Raw genomic sequence first — 19596 nt, forward strand, 5'->3', positions numbered from 1 at the left:
TTATAAAAGCATTCTACGGGGTGTGATAGTGTTTATAATACCGTAGCGATTATCTGTATATTCAACAAGCGTGTAAAGTTCAGGAAATGTAATAATAAACGCAAGAAGTAAAAATATATTTTTTTTCTTATTTTGAATGTATTATCAGCTTAGACAGTCTTATACCCTGGAGAAAGCTTGTATAACTGGTTCAGTGAAGAGATTGACACATGTTCGCAAGTAACCCATTTTTAAGTACATCGTCAAGAGCGCCAGCGAGACGCCGCCCGGATGCACCAGGGTTCCCGGAAGACGACCCCGTCAGATTGGCGCCAAGGACCAGGTCCTTTTGCGAGCGACTCCACGCCAAGACGACTCTCCAGCAAACAGTCGAACCGACAACACGTCTTTTTCGCAAGCTTAGTTTTCAATAAAATAGTTTATTTATACCGTTGAGAGAGCGTTTTATTTTTGCTGTACAGCGAAAGCAACCCTCAAGATATTGTTGCTTAGATTTTCTAGAACCCTCTTCAAAAAACTGCTATCAATTCACTGAAAATTATGCATAAAAACGACCCCCTTAAGAATTTATAGCACTGTACAAATATAGTAGATAGGTAGGTATAGAAGAAGTAAAAAAGATGACGATAAAGGAACACATCAGGAATTCCTTGTAATCTATCCTATTTTATTGGCAAGATTATTAATTTTTATCATTTTATTGCATGTTTTATTGGGTGTGACCAATTTGGAATAGTTTGGTTTTTCTCACTTTTCCTAATTACATTTATAATAGTCAATGTCGTAATTATAATCTTGCTGCCAAAATTAGTAAATTTACTCATGGCAAATTTTACAAGTTCCGAATGTTTTTTGGAAATTTCCAAATAAAACCACCTGCCAAGAAATCACTTGACCTGACCTTGTTCTTTGTGACAATACCGTTTCATGTCAATAAACAATATTATTATGTATATTGAATTTCTCAAAGTTTAGTGCACATGCACTCGAATACCAAATATTTATAGCACTGCTTACTAACGTTTGATAAATTTCATATATTTTCAACGATAACAAGCGGAAAAGTTCACATAAATCCCGCTTATCTAATTACAAACAATAGTTTTAAAATTATTTTCATGAGGAATTTGAACTGTTTAACCGAAAATGTATCTATACCTACATAATTTTGCGGCCAATTCAACCTGTGCATACTAAAATCATTATTATATTATTATTATTTATAATATTTTAAACATTTAAATAATATATTTTTCCCGTTGTGGAAATAAAGACTGCTAATACCGCAAATTACAGATAATCAAATTAATTACATTAAAAAATAACATTTAAGGTCGTGAAACAAGACTTCCCAATTTTTGTTGTCTTTATAGGCCAACTATATAAGACTTTTCTAATACCTATACCATATTTTTTTCAATAACCAATTAAGTTATGAATAAAAAGTGGTCATCAGATCTTAATCTGGGTAAATTATTATTATCTGAAAACGTAGGGAATGGTACTGTAGCAATGCGTTGTTGAGAAATATTAAAAAATTAACTTAGTGGCTTTAAACATTTTGTTGAAAGGGAAATACAAAATATAAAAATAATAGTCATTCTTGGAGGAAAGTTAAATAAGATTTACAATATTTTCCGAATTATTAAAATTAGTATTTATACAGGGTTAATTGGGTTAGAGATTTTGCAAAATTGTTCGATATTACAAAGAATTAGATAAAGAATACGTTAAATAATAAAATCATTGAAGTAAATGGAAATATATCAGAAACTGGTACATTTTGAAATTTGCATGTAAGATTCGAAAATTGCATATTATAATTTATTGAAAAATACAAATTTTGAGGAGTTTAAAACAACATTAATAACGCTACAATCTTCAAAAAATCCACACCAAAATATACAAGTTATTGGGTCCTGTTTAGAAAAAAATATTTGACCTTCATTTGTCATTTACTGTTATGCTCATTGTCTGTATACTAATAAACCGGGACATCCCGTATAAATGAAATAAATAATTAATTAACTAAATTATTAATTATTATAATTTCTCAAAGATCTAAATTTTAATTCCTTTATGTCAATTTATGCAATTTTCCGTATTTTCAACATTTAATTCTAGAAAAGTAACTAAATCCAAATGTCATAATTATGTTTATCATACCGGTTGCAAAATATTCTGGGAAAAATAGATTGTACAAAAATTTTGTCATAGATGACCCCCAAACGAAAAAGTTTACAAATAGGTACTGTATTATAAAATTATAAGGCATTTAGCATTTCAGTTTCTTATTCATTTTTGTACAAAATTCTAAGTTGACCAAAAGGTTTGTCATTCTTTTCAGTAAAGAACTCTATTTTTCTGTAAGCAGTTAACGTAGAATAAAAAATTTAATTAAAAAAAAAATAAATCATTTAAAAAATCACTTACTTTTTGAAGGTGTGGGATCTGGATGAACCGACACTACTGAATTATTGTGTTTAATCGGTAAGAAGTTCGTGACTGAACTGGAAGACCTCTGACTCTAGATTACGATGGCCTTAGTAACCTTAGATAAAGCCATTAAAATATTCTGGATGTTTTATTTTAGGTGAAAATTAATTCTCTCCAATATGATCGAGTTTTTTATAATTTTGTACTATGCTATCAGTGGCATGTTATTTTTTACCAATTATTTTTTATCCGTTAGAGTAGCGCCAGATAGATACTAATCTTTATCCCGCACGTACGGAGTGTCGAATGGGAAATGTATATATTTTCTTAAATACTTTCGTCTAGAGGCAAAAGTATTAAGAAATAATAAGCAATTTGTTCAAATTTAACTAAAACTGGATTTCGAATCCAACTGAAATGTCTGAAAAACTTATTACATCAGTATCATAATATTGTTTAATATTGCAACAATGTTACTATGTAGAAACCTGGCCACGATAATGTATATTTTCATCACCAAATAATTTGAAGAGTATAGCTTCTATAAAGTCTTCATAAATGATTACAAGCCACGTGACCAAGATTTAGGGCGGTGACATGGCATGTAAACATTTATGAAGGTTCTCTATATGCTTATTACAGCATATATGGAGGAAGCAGTGTAGACGCTGTAGCTCTCTGTCTAATCGTTGAACAAGGAGTTACATTAGCCAATCATGCCTGTGCTAGAGAGGAAGATAGTACCCAAACTATTCTCTCCTCTCTCTGTCACTCGTCTACACTGTCGCCGTAAGCGTGCTTCCTCCATTGATATGCTCCAAGATATGCTGAAATTTCGTTAGAAACATAAAATAAGCTGCATTCCGCCACAGGTTTTTTTTTTAAGAAATATTTTCAGGACCAAACATCCAAGACATAAGATGCCTCATTTCGTAAATATTTATGTTTGAAAAATAAGTGTTACCTACATAAAAAAACAAATTTATAATGCTATTAATTTTCTATTCACGTCAAAAAGTACAAAACTGATACCATTCATTAAATTCAGTTCATTCATTTGCTTTATCAAAAATATTTTTCTATCCCTTAAAAAAGAAAATTTGAACGATAGATACTGCCCAAGATTTTAACTGAATAAATAGGACTGATCTTATTGTGTTGTTTTCCCAGTCACACAACAAAGATGTCGTGGTGCTGTGACAACTTGAGTATTACGTCATCTCTCTCAGGACTAAACATTTTTTTTAAATATGCAATATCTTCATAACCAGGTATTATTGTTCTAGTTATATTTGATTAAACAAATATTTATTATATCGGTTTAGAAACAGTATTTTCTATGGCTTAAATTCGTTTGAGATTAACATAAACTGTATGCAATTTATCAACAAAAAAACTAACTTGTATTAAAAGTGTATAATACAAAACATTGTAGTTATTTAATAAAGTAATGCTCAAACACAAGAGGCGTTTGAGCATTACAAAATAGTGACTAACACAGAAGAAGTGATATAGACTACAAGCCCATCGGAAATTTTCAAGGGGTCATTTGATCCAGCATGAATTATAAATCAGTATTAGTCAATTCTTATTGGCTTCTTGTCAATTGATCTTGTTGATATTTGTGGCACAATCGTGCAAACTGATTTTTTCCAGTAAATCAGGATATGAGAGTTTAGTTTTAACTATGTTATAAAATAATTTTATATCTCTAAGAAAACAACGAACTAGAATTTCAGTGTTTAATTCTTGTTCAAGTGCTGCATAATTAAGATCAAAGTTAAGATAACAATTTGTTTTAAAAGCAACATACCTTAAAAATTTCTGCCGAACTTGTTGCAGATTTCAATATAAATATTATAATAACGCATAAGACACAAGAAGCATACTCAAGACAAAGTCTTACTAGCAGGGCCGATTTATCCATTAGGCAAGAAAGGCAGCTGCCTAGGGCGGCAGTCTGGTAGGGGGCGGCAAAAAAATACTAATTCTAATAAAAAATGTAACATAAATAAAAATTTAACAATGTATCTTACAAACAATAGAGGAGTGAAATAAATACATTAAAATATGATTTAAAAACAAAAATTACAAAACTATTTGTAGACCAGGATCTGTCGAAATATTCCACTTCTTGGATGTAAGAGGGGGCAAGATAATTTTTGCTGGAATACCTTCAGTACAACTCACATAATAAAATTGTAGTTAATGTTTAAAAAATTTAAAAAATTACTTTTTATCTGAGTTTTTTACTTATACACATCTTGGAAATCTTGGAACCTATGGATTTTGGAAGAATATTGAAGAGAAAAAAAGTTTTAGAATTAAATTTTGCACAATATACTGTAAGTTAAAAAAATAGCAACAATTGATGAAAAAAGGCAAAATAATCAAGTTATTTTGGCTATTTTTTTTCAAATATTTTAATTGCTCAGGGGCAAAATTTCTTCGTTCTTTTTTTTAAAGAAGCGTCTTTCGGAGTACTTTAAAATTATAATTTTTGAAAAAAACGAAATTGCAAATTGATAAAATATGTGAAAAAATTTTCAAGTATCTAGGTGCTTTATTTAAGGCTATGCAATATTTGGAAAATCAGAAAATTTTATTTCAAAATTTTTTTCAAAAAATAATTTTGCGAAAACTATAGAACCGATTTTAATGAAATTTGATGTGTTATTTTATTATACTCTAAAGTTTTTTTTACCAAAATTAGAATGCCCTCGAAGCAATTAAAATATTTTAAAAAATTATCCAAGAAACTTGATTATTTTGCATTTTTTCATCAATTATTGCTATTTTGCAATATCGGTAATAAATTTAAACATTTTTAACTTACAGTATATTGTGCAAAATTCAATTCTAAAACTTTTTTCCTGTTCAATATTCTTCCAAAATGCATAGGTTCCAATATATAAGTAGAAAAGTCAGATAAAATAGGGATTTTTTTACATTTTTTAAACATTTTTGCAATTTTGAAAATGTTCCGGACCTCACCCAGCAGATCTAGGGATCTACACTTTTATTATGTACTGAACGTATTCCAGCAAAAATTACCTTGCCCCTTCTCACATCCACCTCAAAACAGATCCGTCCTGGTCTATTGTACTTATTTAGGTTGGGTGTTAAGTGTAATGATGAAGAGGGGCGGCCAAAAAAGTATGCCTAAGGTACCAACATACCTTAACGCGGCCCTGCTTACTAGTGCAGAATACAAAATTTTCAAGGGTCGCCTTTCGGTGAAATGATGATTACATGTTATAAAAAATCCTAACAAATTAATTGATTTCGTAATAATTTTTGTGATTTGTTGATTGAAACTCAAGCTGATGGCGAGGGTAATTCCCAGATCTCTCACTACTGCAACTGATTTTGGAATTGGTCTACCTATAGAATATGTAGTGCTTATTTTATTTCTGGATCTGATGAAATTTATTGAACGGCATAACTCTGTATTAAGGGACATCCCATTATTTGTGCACAAGATTAATAAGGACATACTGCCTATTGTGGCAATCAAATATGGAACAAATTGTTGAGAAACATTTTGAATCATCAGCAAATAGAAAAATTGGTAATTTTAAATATTCGACGGTCATTTTGCAATGAGTTTTGGTCATTTTTATTAAGTAGACTAGATTTAAATAACTTAAAAATAATAGTCAAACACTAGCAAAAAATATTAGTGATTCATTGTCCTTCCCAAGAGTAGTGATCTGAAATCGCAAATCAAAACCTATTTTTATCGTATTTGTCATCGTTATCAGTATCGAGAAGTTATCTCCATGACAAGATAACATTTTTAATAATAAATCAGAAGAGAGTATTGTTTGCAATTTTATTTGATCGATAATTGCTAAAATTTGTTATACAAAGGAGATAACGTATCTGAGATAGGACAAATTAATAGTCGAATAATATTAACAAAGTTAGTTTCTGCGATTCTACAGAAAGTGAAGTGATAGGTGAATTTAGTGCAGTGTGATCTGTTTCTTTATGGACGTTTTGCTAAATGGATATGAGTTAAATACCTCAGTAAGTGTTGCATGGTTTCAAAATATTTATTACCTAATTGCATTTAGTTTTGAATTTCTTTGTTAGGGTTCAAATAAAAAACACACCTAATAAAAAGTGGGCAATAAAAATTATCCAACATTAAACTACTTATGATCCTGTATAAAAAAAGGTTTTATTAATTTTAGTGCATAAATGCATTTTAATGTTTTAGGATGGAAACCTATTTTGATCCACGGCTATTATTACACATTGTTAAGCGGCGTTTACATTAGTCAACTTCTGATCGGTCGATCGAGTTGATCGATCTGAGGTCGTTCGATAAAAAGGTTTACACTTTCATCGTTGTCGGCCGACATTCTTATCGTTGAAGATGGCGCGTGTGAAACGTAAAGAAAGTTCACGGCGATAAATTGTGCGTATAGATTTAATTTTTTCTTTCACAACAGCAACGGTTAATCCCTCGAAATTCATTTCTTCTATTATTGCCTCTATCGCCGTTTTCTTCAAATTACAGTTTTTATATGAGTCACTAGAATTGTTCCACATACATTCATTCTGTTGATAAAGATCTATAAATTTAATGATTTTACTTCCAGTCCAATTTAATTTAGACATTTTGCCTGCTTTTTTACGAACCACAACAGAAATATCTGTTTTAATCGACTGTCAACTAATTCGGGAGTGTTTAGACGGTCGACTGCTAGTTGAAACGACCGAGTTTTTCCACCAAAAGTAGCCACAATGTCAACTTCTAGTTGAACGACCGGTAGTCACCCAGGCTCGGTTGAAATCGGGTTTACATGGGCGATCGTAGACGACTTTTAGTCGATCAACTTAGTCGTTCGACCAGAAGTTGCCTAATGTAAACGCCGCTTTAGATAAATAATCCGTCTATATTTCCAATTCCAACATCTGTCATGATAAAAATTGATATTTAAATTTTTCTGGTACTTAGGATGTTTGCGAGAAATAATGAATTGTTGACTATGTGTATATTTCTTGATCTTTACATTTCAATGTAAATTCTAATAGACATTTCCTTATATACAGGATGTCCGTTTATCGAGTGCCACCTTGGCTATCTAGGTTATCTTAATAGATACCAGGTTCGTTAAATTGGGCAATGTTGAGAATTTAATGACGAATGTTGAAGAAGGATTTGATCATTTTTTTATTTCAAAGTTATCAGAGAAAAACTAAAAAATTTTAACTTCGGTTGTATTTTACCCGTGGCGTAAGATGAAGATGAAGTAATCAAATTCAATTTTTTCTTTTGACCTGGTTTGCTTTTTGACCGAAATACCAAATTATCCACTTTTAGAAACAATGTTTTGCCAACAAAATTTTGACATTGAAACAAATTTTCGATGACAATATCAAGATTTAGAGAACTAAAAAAGCATTTTTCGTATAAAACGGAGCCTTTATGCTTAAAACTAATTAATCAGTGAGTCTCAAGCATTCAAAAATTGTATTTTTATATCCATAAACGTCGATTTAAATAAAAATATTAATAAAATGCTAAAATTTCATTTGAGCTGGATGTTTTGTTTTAAAAACACTTTTTGTAAAAGTGGTAACGTTGGATTCAGCTTTTCCTCGACAACTTCAAAACGAAGAAAGCTAGGTCAAATTTCTCTTCTGAATGTAATTCGTGACGAAATTCCGCTGCTTTGTCCTAACAAGACCGACCTTGCATCCCTTAAGATAACGAAGATCCCCATAATGCGAGTATTATACAAATTACGAGATATACAGACTGATTGCATTATTTAACTGTAACAACCAATGGCGTAGTTATAACTATTACAAGCACAAATGCCACGAAATAATGTTTAAAAAAATAGTAACTATTGACAAATCTATATGGTTTTTAACATATGTATATCCAATATAGTAAGATCTATGATTTTAGGAAGTATTAACCTTCAAATGATACGTGCCAAAATTTCATGACAATCTGACGTTTACTTCTAAAGTTACAGTGGCTTTAGCATAGATCTAATAGTATATTAGATCTAATAGTACATTAGATCTATGGTATATTAGATCTATGGGTTTCAGTGTAGTTGTAATGGAAAAATGTGAGTTTCGTGCGTAAATAAATTTGTGTTTAATGGAAAAAGACACCGCTCAAGCAAAGCAATGGCTTGACAAGTGTTATTCGGCCTCTGCTCCATCGACACAAATAGTAGAAAAGTGGTTTGCCGATTTTAAACGTTGCCGTACAAATACCGATGACGCTGAATGCTCTGGTCGTTCAAATGCAGCAGTTATTCTAGAAAACATAAAAAAGTCCATAAATTAGTTTTGGCTGTTCGTAAATTAGAGTTATGTGAGATAACTGATACGTTATAGAAGGCAGCGTTCTCACCATTTTGCATGAACACTTGTCAATGGTTGCGTTCATCACGCAGTAGCGATCACTGAGAGATCAGTTATCATTTTGGTCATGATCACTAAAGTCGGCTGAACGTGCTTTGTGTAGATGTGATTAATGTAATTCCTAACAATAACCTCACTTTTCAATTTTAAAATTTGTGTTATTCAAACGCTGAAAATGGAACAAGATCTGAATTCTGCTTATGGAGGCAGATGATTATTTAAATATAAATATAATTGGTCAAGTAGCCCAACAACTGATGCAACCACTTCCAAACGAGGGCAGAGTGGAACCAAGGGGCCAACCAATTTTTTTGAAGTTACGATTCCTCAATATACAAATGATCTGTTTAAAGAACATTTTCGGATGTCACGACGAGCATTTCAGGTATGTTTATAAACATGAGAAATAAGTAATTACTTATTTATTTATGTTCTGTGATTATGATCACTGATCATGTATCAAGTATCATAAATTTTTTTTGATATATAAAATGGCGGCTGATCACTGTTCGCTCTGGAGCGCTCCCCTCAAATTGTTTCATTCAGCACACCGATCAGTGATAGCTCAGGTAGCGATCAACGTGATGAACGCAACATATGATAAAGCTCTGTTCGAAGCGTTTACGCATAGTTGATAAAAAAAAAACAGCAACGCCTGGACGATTCAGCGCGTTGTTTGGAGCTGTTTCAGAGCAATAAAAAGGCTTTTTTTTCATATGGTATGTGACAATGGATGAAACATGGATGCATCGCTATACTCCAGGGTCATATCGGCAATATGCAGAGTAGACAGCAACTGGCGAAAGCTGCCCAAAACAACCAAAAACCGCATATGTCAGCTGGCAAGGTTTTCGCGTCCGTATTTTGAGATATGCAAGTTATTTTATTAATTGATTACCTTGACAAAGCAAGAAGCATCAATAGCGGATATTATATGGCGTTATTGGTGCGTTCGAAGGAAGTAATTGTGAAAAAACGACCCCAAATGAAGGAAATAAGAACTCATCAGGATAATGCACCATGTCACAAGTCGCAACAATTGCAAAATTGCACGATTTGCACTTTTAATTGCTTCCCCATCCACCGTATTCTCCAGATTTGGCTCCCAGTGACTAACACCTGTTTGTAGACCTAAAAAGAGATTTGGCCGCAATGAAGAAGTGATTGCCCAAATTGAAGCTTATTTTGAGACCAAAGATAAATCGTTATTCAAAAAAGGCATCGAAATGTTAGAATTTATATGAAATAACAATAATGGAATAGTTTAAAGCAATATAGTTGTACTGTTATAATAACTAATAAGTACCTAGAAATACAACAAGTCAATTTGAATAATACATACATAAGTCATATATGATTAAATTTGGTTAGAGAAACGTCAAATACTTAAATAAATTTTTAGAAATATCGAAATTCGTTTTGTTTCATGATTTATATCTACTAATTTTCTGCTTCCTTAAGTCACAGCAAATTGCAATCACGCTGCATACTATGTCATTCGACAAATGCAGCTGAAAAAGCTTCAGTTATTGATTACAACCTAAATATTCAACCCTTAAACTCCTGTAGTACTCGTATTGCTCATAGAGTGGAAGATAAGACCCGAAAATGGTGGCAAGAAACCCTTGAACAAAAGGCCAACCGAATTCACAGATTAACAGAAATACTACTAACAGAACTACATACTGAACAATACTGGTTTCGTAGAAGTGCAGCAAAGTTTGATCAAGAACTCTAAGATCTCGGGGGTCCACAACAGACCTACAGACTATGGATGGAAAAATGTACTGTATCCATATATTCACGAGTGTACCACCAGTTAAGCCTTCCATAAAAAATTCCTGTTATATCCATAAGTGTGAAAGCTTTTGTTCATAAATACAAAAACTATCTAAACCAACTTCAGAGAGATTCATAAACAGACCACTAACTTCAATTTGCTTATTATGATAATAGCAAGCATACATTGATTCCAATAAAATCTTCTACGAATCCATACTGCCGTTATTAAATTGAGGAAAAATCTCATCTAGAAAAATATATGACCAAGAAGCAATCTATAATTGCTACGATAATGTGTTGTTATGACGATGCATTATTTAGTTCATTTATCTTTTCAGTATTATAGGAGTTAAGCACAGGGAGTTAAGCCTAAGATACTATATTCTGTTTGGAAATGAAAGAGAGTAATAAAACCCCGAGATAAGAACCGGCCATGGACGTGGTAATATTTCGTTTCAGGTAATTATCGGGTAACACTAATGCTAACAAACATGACAGGGATTGGAAAATCGACTATCTACAGACTTTTAAAAGAAACAAAAAATGAACAAGATACTGTAAATCCCCCAAAATCATCTACAGGGATGTCAAAAGTCGTTATAGATGATTACTTCACAAATGTCATTCGCAGAAAAGTACACCCATTTTATTTTAAAAAAGAAATAACCAACGCTAAACAAAATTTTAAGTGAACTTTCAGAGGACAACGATTTGCCAAAAATCAGTAGAAGCAAATTATGGGCCGTCTTACGAGAGTTGAATTTTTGCTGGGAAAAGCAGAACAGGAAGTCAGTTCTTATCGATAAAGATGAAATTATTTGTTGGCGAAGATCCTACTTAAGATCAATTAGAAAATTCCGTGACGAAGGGAGGAATATTTATTATCTAGACGAAACTTGGGTCAACGAGGGATATACTGTAACAAAAGTATGGCAAGATAAAAATGTAAAAAGTTTTCGACAAGCATTTTTGGATGGACTTTCAACAGGGTTCAAGGCACCTTCAGGTAAAGGGCGAAGATTAATAGTGACACATATAGGTAGTGCCAGTGGTTTTGTAGATGGCGGTTTACTTTTATTTGAATCTAAAAATACAGGTGACTATCACGAAGACATGAACGCAGATGTTTTCGAAGAGTATTTTACACAGATGTTGGATCTTATTCCTCCGGGGTCTGTAATTGTCATGGATAATGCCAGTTACCATTCACGGCAGACCGAGCGGACGCCTACGACTGCTTGGAGGAAAGCCGATATAATTCAATGGTTATCCGGAAAAAACATTTCTTTTGAAACAAATATGGTGAAAAAGGAACTTTTGACACTTGTCAATCTTAATAAAGATCAGAAAAAATATGTTATCGATGAAATGGCAACAAATCGCCAAATAACGGTACTACGGTTACCACCTTATCACTGTGAACTTAACCCAATCGAATTAGTCTGGGCGCAGGTAAAAGGAGATGTAGCGCGAAATAATACGACGTTTAAATTAAGTGACGTGAAAATTTTGTTAAAAAATTCCTTGGAACGAGTAACTGCAGATAACTGGCAAAGATGTATACATCATGTACAAAAAGAAGAGGAGAAAATGTGGGAACTCGATAATTTAATTGACGTTACTGTGGAACCTATCGTTATCAATCTAGGAGACGAAGATAATTCATCAGAATATTCAGAGGATGAATTTTAATATACCTACTTTTTTATTTTCTTTATTGTACATTTATACAACACTACATTTACTCACCATAATTTGAATTTTCAAAATACATATATTTTTGTGTGGAATAAAAGTCTATTCATTAAATTTAAATAAATATTTTGATAATAATATTGAATAATTTTATTTGAATTACTAAAAACCCTCTTAACCCGGTTATGATGCTTAAAGTAGCCTCATGTTTTGAAATGCTGTTTTTATATTGTTTACTTATAAGAGAAATGGACCGAGAAATTGAAGCGGCATAGACAAAGACGGATTGTCGGGGATTAAATTTTAGCTACCTGCTACAATTTAGTACAACCCGGTCACACAAAGTTTTTTTAAAAGTACACCTCATCTATACCGATAATACATAATATAAAAATATTGAATATAAGCACCAGTACTACATTTATTTACGATTTGCATACATAATAAGCTTTTATTATTCTCTTTCATTTCTAAACAGACTATAGTATTTTAAATTTTATGTAACTCGTGATTAATATTGTATTCTCGTGGAATTGTTTCGTTATTTCGATATATTCTTTATAGGTATTAGAAATAAATTGTTTTTTTTTAATAATAGCTTCCTTTTTGCTTATATTTAAGATAATCCATCAATTGTTACAGAAGAAGCAACGTTGATAAATTTTAAGTGCCATGTTTATTATTTGAAGATAAAAGTCATTATAATACAATAAAGAAATATCAAATTTGTAGATTGCAATCGTTGGTCTCACAAAAAATAAATACTATATTTTTAATTTAATAAAGCAAATTTTATTTGTTTTCTTCGATCATTTCGACATATAAAAAATATAATATTTATTCCCCAATTCCTAAATTTCAATGTGATTTTAAGTAATATGTATTCTTTTTTTTTCAGACATGAGAGGCGTTTTAAGGATATCGCTAATTTATTTTATATTAGTTATAGTAGGAGGTAAGTAGTATATATGTATAGACCAGGCGGCATCTGTTTCAAAACACCCATGTATGGATGTTTTATACATATATTATCGCTAAATTTTGCTTTAATGGCTCTAAAATGATATAACAAAACATAATTTCACTATGCGCGCACTTCAAAACCTGTGCTAAACTTATTATTAAACAAAAAGTGAAAAATTTGGAAAAAGTTCCATTTTTTTTCTCTTTTCTTCAACACAGTTCAAAAACTATTCATTTTAGAGAAAAATTGAAGAGAAAAAAAAGATCCGTAAGTAAATTTTACACATAATATACCTATTTTCAAATAAAAAATACAACATAATTATTGCAAATATAGCAAAAACAACAAAAAAGTGAAAAAAATTACAATATTTTTTCGAGGATCTTCATACTTGGCCAAAAAAATCTTTTTGATATAATAAAACACACCACTTTTCGTTAAAATCCGTCCGATAGTTTTCGAGTAATAATTTTGCAATTCAGATTTTTGAAAAAAAAAATAATTTTTGCGAATTTAACCGAGCCTATATTAAAACTGCTAGATACTTGAAAATTTTATCACATGAAAAAGGGCACCCAAACTTTAAAATGCGTCCAGAAAAATTGAAATCCGTTAATTATGAGAGCCGTGGTAATTGTTTAAAGATATACGTAATTTTTGCGCTTATAAACAAATAGAATAACTAAAATTATATATAAATTCATTATAATAATTGTTTTGAATTATGCTTTTAAAGTACTCGGAAAGATGCTTCTTTAAATAAAAAAAAAACGTGGTGATTCGTTAATTGGTTCCAGAGTCGATCAAATTTGACCGGCATTTATGGCGTAACTACGAGGTCTGGAGGGCTGTTTTTTAAACAAATACCCTTGTCATTCCGAGTACTTTGCGGGAATGAATTTGCAAAATTTGCGCCTTTGTGCAACCCATATAAAATGTCGATTAAAACTATTGCACCGACCATGAAATTCACGAAAAATGTATGGGAGGTAGTGGTGGGGGGTCGAGAGCTCGTATATTCCGGCCGACTCGAAATTGAAATCGTGCGTTCAAAATAGCGGCGCTCTTAAAAATTTTAATTATCTCGGCTTCTAGTGGTCCGATTTTGATATTTTTTTTCTAAATCGTTGTCTCGTGCGCTGAAAAGTCCAAATATCGCATTTTCAAATGCGAATTATTGTTATTTATCGACCTATTAATATTGATTATTATATTGATATTGTATTGATAATTACTACTTTTTAATTTGCTTCACTTTTCTCGTATTTTTCTTTACTCTATTAATGAATATTACTCAAATTTATATAGTTTTTATCCGTACATTGTATTCAATTTGTTTAAACATTCAAAATTTGTTCAAACAATATATAAATAAATTTTTAAAATCAAATTATCTTAGAAAAAAGCATTATACTACATTTAATGTGTAAAATTTAATTACGAATCTTTTTTTTCTCTTAAATTTTTCTCTAAAATGAATAGTTTTTGAACTGTGTTGAAAAACAGAGAAAAAAAAATTGATTTTTTTCCAATTTTTTCACTATTTGTTTAATAATAAATTTAGCACACGTTTAGGGCGTCGGGTAGGCTGAGAGTGGTTAGGTGATGGGACGGCGGGGTAGGCAAAAAGGGCCCACTTGTGGCCTAATTGCCAGGCTGAGGCTGCCCCCTTTACTACTACTACTAACATAGCACACATTTTGAAGCGCGCGCATAGTGAAATTATGTTTTGTTATATCATTTTGAACCCATTAAAGCAAAAATTAGCGATACTATATAAAACATTTACATCAAAACAGATCCCGCCTGGTTTAATGTTTTAATAACTAGTAGATTGTAGGTATTACCATAAAATTTAAAATAAGTAATTAAGATAAAATGTTCCAGTACCTAATCTTAGTAATGCCTCAAAAATCACAAATAACATTATTAAGTATATACAGGGTGAATCGCGTGACTCGCACCAAACTCCAGGATGGATTCTACTTCAAAAATAAGAAAAAACTCAAATATTGTTATGCGGATTTTCGTTAAAATGTAGCTTGACTGGACGAGCGAAATGTGCAGGAGCTCCGTCTTGCTGGTAGCATCTTCATGTTTACAGGAACATCCTCTAGTAGTACTAGTAGGTAATTTATTTATTAAAAAAATTAAGTAGTGGTCTCCTATGAATTGATTCCCTAAAATGAAAGTTATGCTATGATGTGGAAACCGTTGACGATGTTCTTCAGCAGCAGCATTAGCAATACCATTACAAAAACCATAAACAACCACATTTGCATACTCTAAATTTGAATAAGTTAGCAATCAAATGTTAATTCATTGAAACCTAAAATGGTAATGACAATATCCTCTTTTTTAACTTGGAACATAACATACTCTGATTGCAAATTTTTAAAATTTGTAATTAGGCCATACTTAACCTGAAAGCAATTAAAATCACATAACAACATTTTAGTTTCCATCTACTACTTTGACGTGTAGAATTCATTCGTAGAGTTTGATGCGATGCTCCTAACTCATCCTGTATATCTACTGATTTTATAAATTGCGTTGTCTGTATCTAATAAAACAATCAAAAATTGTTACAGTAAACTGTGATGACGTAATAGTGGCAATAAATGATGATGTCACTGTAGCGCCGAATGAAGCAGGCACCATCTATACGGTTTCGATGAATGAAAATAACCACGATTTTGATGCTGGTGATCAGGTGCTAGTACCTCTTTTCAAAATTGTTGACGGTAAGTAAATATATTTTTCCAAGGAACGGGTAAAAATTAGGTAGCTACATGATGAACCGTACCGCTACAGCCAAAATAACATAGCCTCACAAAAAAAATGTTCTGTACCAGGGACATGAGTATACAGGGTGATTCAGTCATAATGTCATTAATTTTAATCACGTATTCGGAAGACTTAATAAAGACAGAAAATCGGAAAAAAAAATTTTTTCTCGACTTTTAAAAATGAAGGATATCAACCCGTAACTCCCGCTAAGAAGGCGGCCCTGCTAGATGCCCGAATGCTCGGAAAATTTCGTAACGTAATGTCACGAACAAATCGTCAGCTGAAGCGAACAGCGTTGCCAAGTTCACATCATAATCTGTGTTCACATTTAATTAATCCGCTTTAGTATACGGATACATATGTATGAAACCAATAAAATGCAAGTAAATAAAGGATCATGCTGCATTTTATTATAACTAATTTTAATAATTTAGTGCAAAATGTTTTAACAAGCCTGACTTCTCGAAGTCAACTTTCGTTAAAAGAAAATAAATAAAGCAGAGGTTTGTAGGCACACTGTATTTTATCAAATAAAAAAAGTCGGAACACTAAATACCCGAATATATAAAATACACTACACACGGTTACAGAACCATTAACTAACAATTTAAAGCGTTTATTCAAATCTACCACCCTCCATATCTCCCGCATTTTTCCCGCAAAGGAGTTAACATAACACATTTTCAAAAAGTTCAAGCTTGAGAAGCAGCTGATTTGCAACAGAATTTTATTAACAAAGTGTTCTGGACGGATGAATGCTGTTTTACTCGTGCTGGCATTTTAAACAGGTAAAAAACAATACCTAGGTTACACCAAAGTTTAGATTTACACTAAAGTTTACATTTATTATGTAAACTTTGGTTATACGCAACTGCATATTGAATAATAAACTGAAAACGTTAATAATATTAAAAATGATAAATTGTAATAACCGTACATTCGAAAACAATCATCCCTATTCATTGATGACACGATTTTCCTTTGATAAATGACCGACAACTTTTTGCTCTACTTTGCATGGAATACGATCTTACTAAAGTGCACACGTGCAAATTAGAAGGTTATTGACCTCGACACAGGTTAACCTAGGTCGGAAACACGACCGTACCGAGTTGTTTAATTGTCTCCGTCCGATTGTATTTTTATCTTCTATTAATTAGTCAATATTTAAATACTACATACATTTCACCCTCTCTTTATAATTTATCTGGTGAGTGTTGGTTTTTTATGTCATTATTTCTGTAATGAAATTGAAATGGTTATGAAATGAAATTTAAATTATTTGAACTCTTGGGGTATTGTAATTTCAATATTAAATTTTAATTAAAGTGAAACAGAGCTAATTTCTTTGCAGCCATAATAGTCACATTTGGTCAGATAAAAACCCGCACATTACTCGTCGGTTTAGCTTTCAGAGGAGGTTGGGTGTCAATGTATGGACAGGAGTATATGGCTATCGTTTAATTTGGCCGCATTTTCTACCTGTACATCTGAATGGACCGCGTTACTTTCAATTTTTAGTAGAAGGCTTACAGCAAATTAAAAAATTATCACTATGATGTTAATTGTAAGAAATAACTTGGAAATGATGTAAATAATAGTCACTTGATTTATAATCAATAATACTTTATTAACTCTTGCGCCTACCGCTCGTGAGTCAAGACTACTCCCTATATTTTCCAATGCTCTCCGATCACCCGCTCTCTCAGTCTCGTAGACAAAACATTCGCGCGTTCAGGCGCCGTCAAGGTTGACTTCGCAAAATTTGCTTACACTCGGCCATCCTGCATTTTCTGGCGTCCTCGTCTTTGGCCTTCATTCTTGAAGACATACTTGTCCAGCCGGCCTTGGCGTCTCATCCCTCACTAACTAACATTACTTTGGCCCAGTCGGCCCAGCCACCTCGGCGATTTACATTGGCCCAGTCGGCCCGCCCCTCTGGCAAACATTAACATTACCTTGGCCCAGTCGGCCCAGCCACCTCGGCGATTTACATTGGCCCAGTCGGCCCGCCCCTCTGGCAAACATTAACATTACCTTGGCCCAGTCGGCCCAGCCACCTCGGCGAATTACATTGCTGGTTATTTCACTTGTTGTGTAAATTGTTTGTTTTGGTTCTACTAATCGAACACTAACATCTGTTCCTGTTTTGACTAATGTGATAGTCGGCAAATTCAACGAGTCACAACCGATTATACAGTCATAAGGCATTTCCGAGTCTTTCACTATTACCGCACAAATGTCAACAGGTAGTTCACCGATACGCACGTGCATCATTGCCACCCGACTACTTGTTATTTCGTCGCCTGCAAAACCCCGCAATACAGTAACCCGTTCTTCAATCAACAAACCAAGTCTTTGGCACAAATTGTCTTTGATCAATGTTTTAGAACTTCCCGTATCTACTAAACAATCAATATCCTTGCCACATATGTTTATTTTCGTGACCACCGGACTATTTACACTACATTCCGGCTCTCCGCTTAGTCAGGATTTTGTGTCCTTGGTATTGATATCTCGTTCCGGACATCTGTTACGTCTATGTCCTAATCGGCCACACCCAAAACACTCCACTTTCGGCCTTGGACAATCTGCCACACGATGAGTGCCTTGACAATTGAAACATCTAATAGGGACCCTCTCTCTATCTGTTTCACCCGCACTTCTTGTTCTCACTTCCGCTCTTCTCATTGGCATTTTCCCCATCGTACTTAGGAAGGAGTATACCTCGTTGGTGGAAGTAAACCTAGATGATCGAGCAGCCCTAGCCACATTTTGATCGGGTATTCCCCCAATGATGGCGTCAATTAGGTTTACCTCTGGTATGGGTAGTTGCAAGGCTCTTAATTTCTCCAACTTAGTAAAACAATATTCCGCCAAATCCTGTTCGGTCGTCGCTTCATACAATGCGGCGTCTTTCAAGAGTTTGGCAAATGGCAGTGGCTTATGAAATTGCTTCACTAGTAACTTCTTCATATGCCTCCAAGTTTTTGTTAGTAGCTGCACATCATACCATCTTCTTGCCATACCTGTCAACTTGGCCGCGGCAAATTTAATTATGGTTGACGGATGCCACTGGTAATGTTCCGCCAGTTATTCTACTCGCAAAACCCATTGCTCTACCGATAATGTATCCTGTCGAGGATCAAATATTGGTACCTATGACCTTCTCGTCCACACCAAGATAATACACTTGCAGCTGTTTTACTCTTTTTCTCTGGGTCCTTCTCTTTTTGTCTCGCCGTCTTTTGAACTTCTCCTTTTTAGAACTACTGGATGCACTGGAGGAACTTGAATAACTTGACGAACTACTATTCGATGAACTGGGACTATTTTTTTTTTCTCATTAGCTTTCGAGTCTTCGACGATGATTTAGAAGGATGATTTTGATTTCCAGACGTGGAAGGCTCACCCTCCGGGGTGTATCTCATAACTTCACTATCGCTCATGATTAAACTGTACTAGTAACTTGACAAGTTCCGTAAGGGCACTGGTTATAATCCCACTTCTGAATTGTAAGAAATAACTTG

The 19596-nt window shown here is 33.0% G+C and overlaps 2 protein-coding genes across 4 annotated transcripts in view; one reads left to right on the forward strand and one right to left on the reverse strand.

The window, feature by feature from the left end:
- LOC108904315 (lipid storage droplets surface-binding protein 1) overlaps positions 1 to 2515 on the reverse strand; it is a 33493-nt gene extending 30978 nt beyond the window's left edge. The window contains exon 1 of one of the 3 annotated variants that reach the window (XM_018706828.1): positions 2434 to 2515. In XM_018706828.1, the coding sequence (XP_018562344.1) occupies position 2434 (1 nt within the window). In that variant the 5' untranslated portion in view covers positions 2435 to 2515. The remainder of the gene's footprint in view (positions 1 to 2433) is intronic. The other 2 variants (XM_018706825.1, XM_018706824.1) reach the window with 2 other exon arrangements.
- A 3792-nt stretch (positions 2516 to 6307) lies between these two features.
- The window catches only part of LOC108904308 (cadherin-related tumor suppressor), a 55772-nt gene continuing 42483 nt past the window's right edge, over positions 6308 to 19596 (forward strand). The window contains exons 1-3 of the mRNA XM_018706809.2: positions 6308 to 6468; positions 13211 to 13267; positions 15868 to 16020. Coding sequence (XP_018562325.1) covers positions 13213 to 13267; positions 15868 to 16020 — 208 coding nt within the window. The 5' untranslated portion in view covers positions 6308 to 6468; positions 13211 to 13212. The remainder of the gene's footprint in view (positions 6469 to 13210; positions 13268 to 15867; positions 16021 to 19596) is intronic.

The sequence above is a fragment of the Anoplophora glabripennis genome, unplaced genomic scaffold (genome assembly GCF_000390285.2).
Source record: "Anoplophora glabripennis isolate ALB-LARVAE unplaced genomic scaffold, Agla_2.0 scaffold101, whole genome shotgun sequence".
Lineage (NCBI taxonomy): Eukaryota > Metazoa > Arthropoda > Insecta > Coleoptera > Cerambycidae > Anoplophora > Anoplophora glabripennis.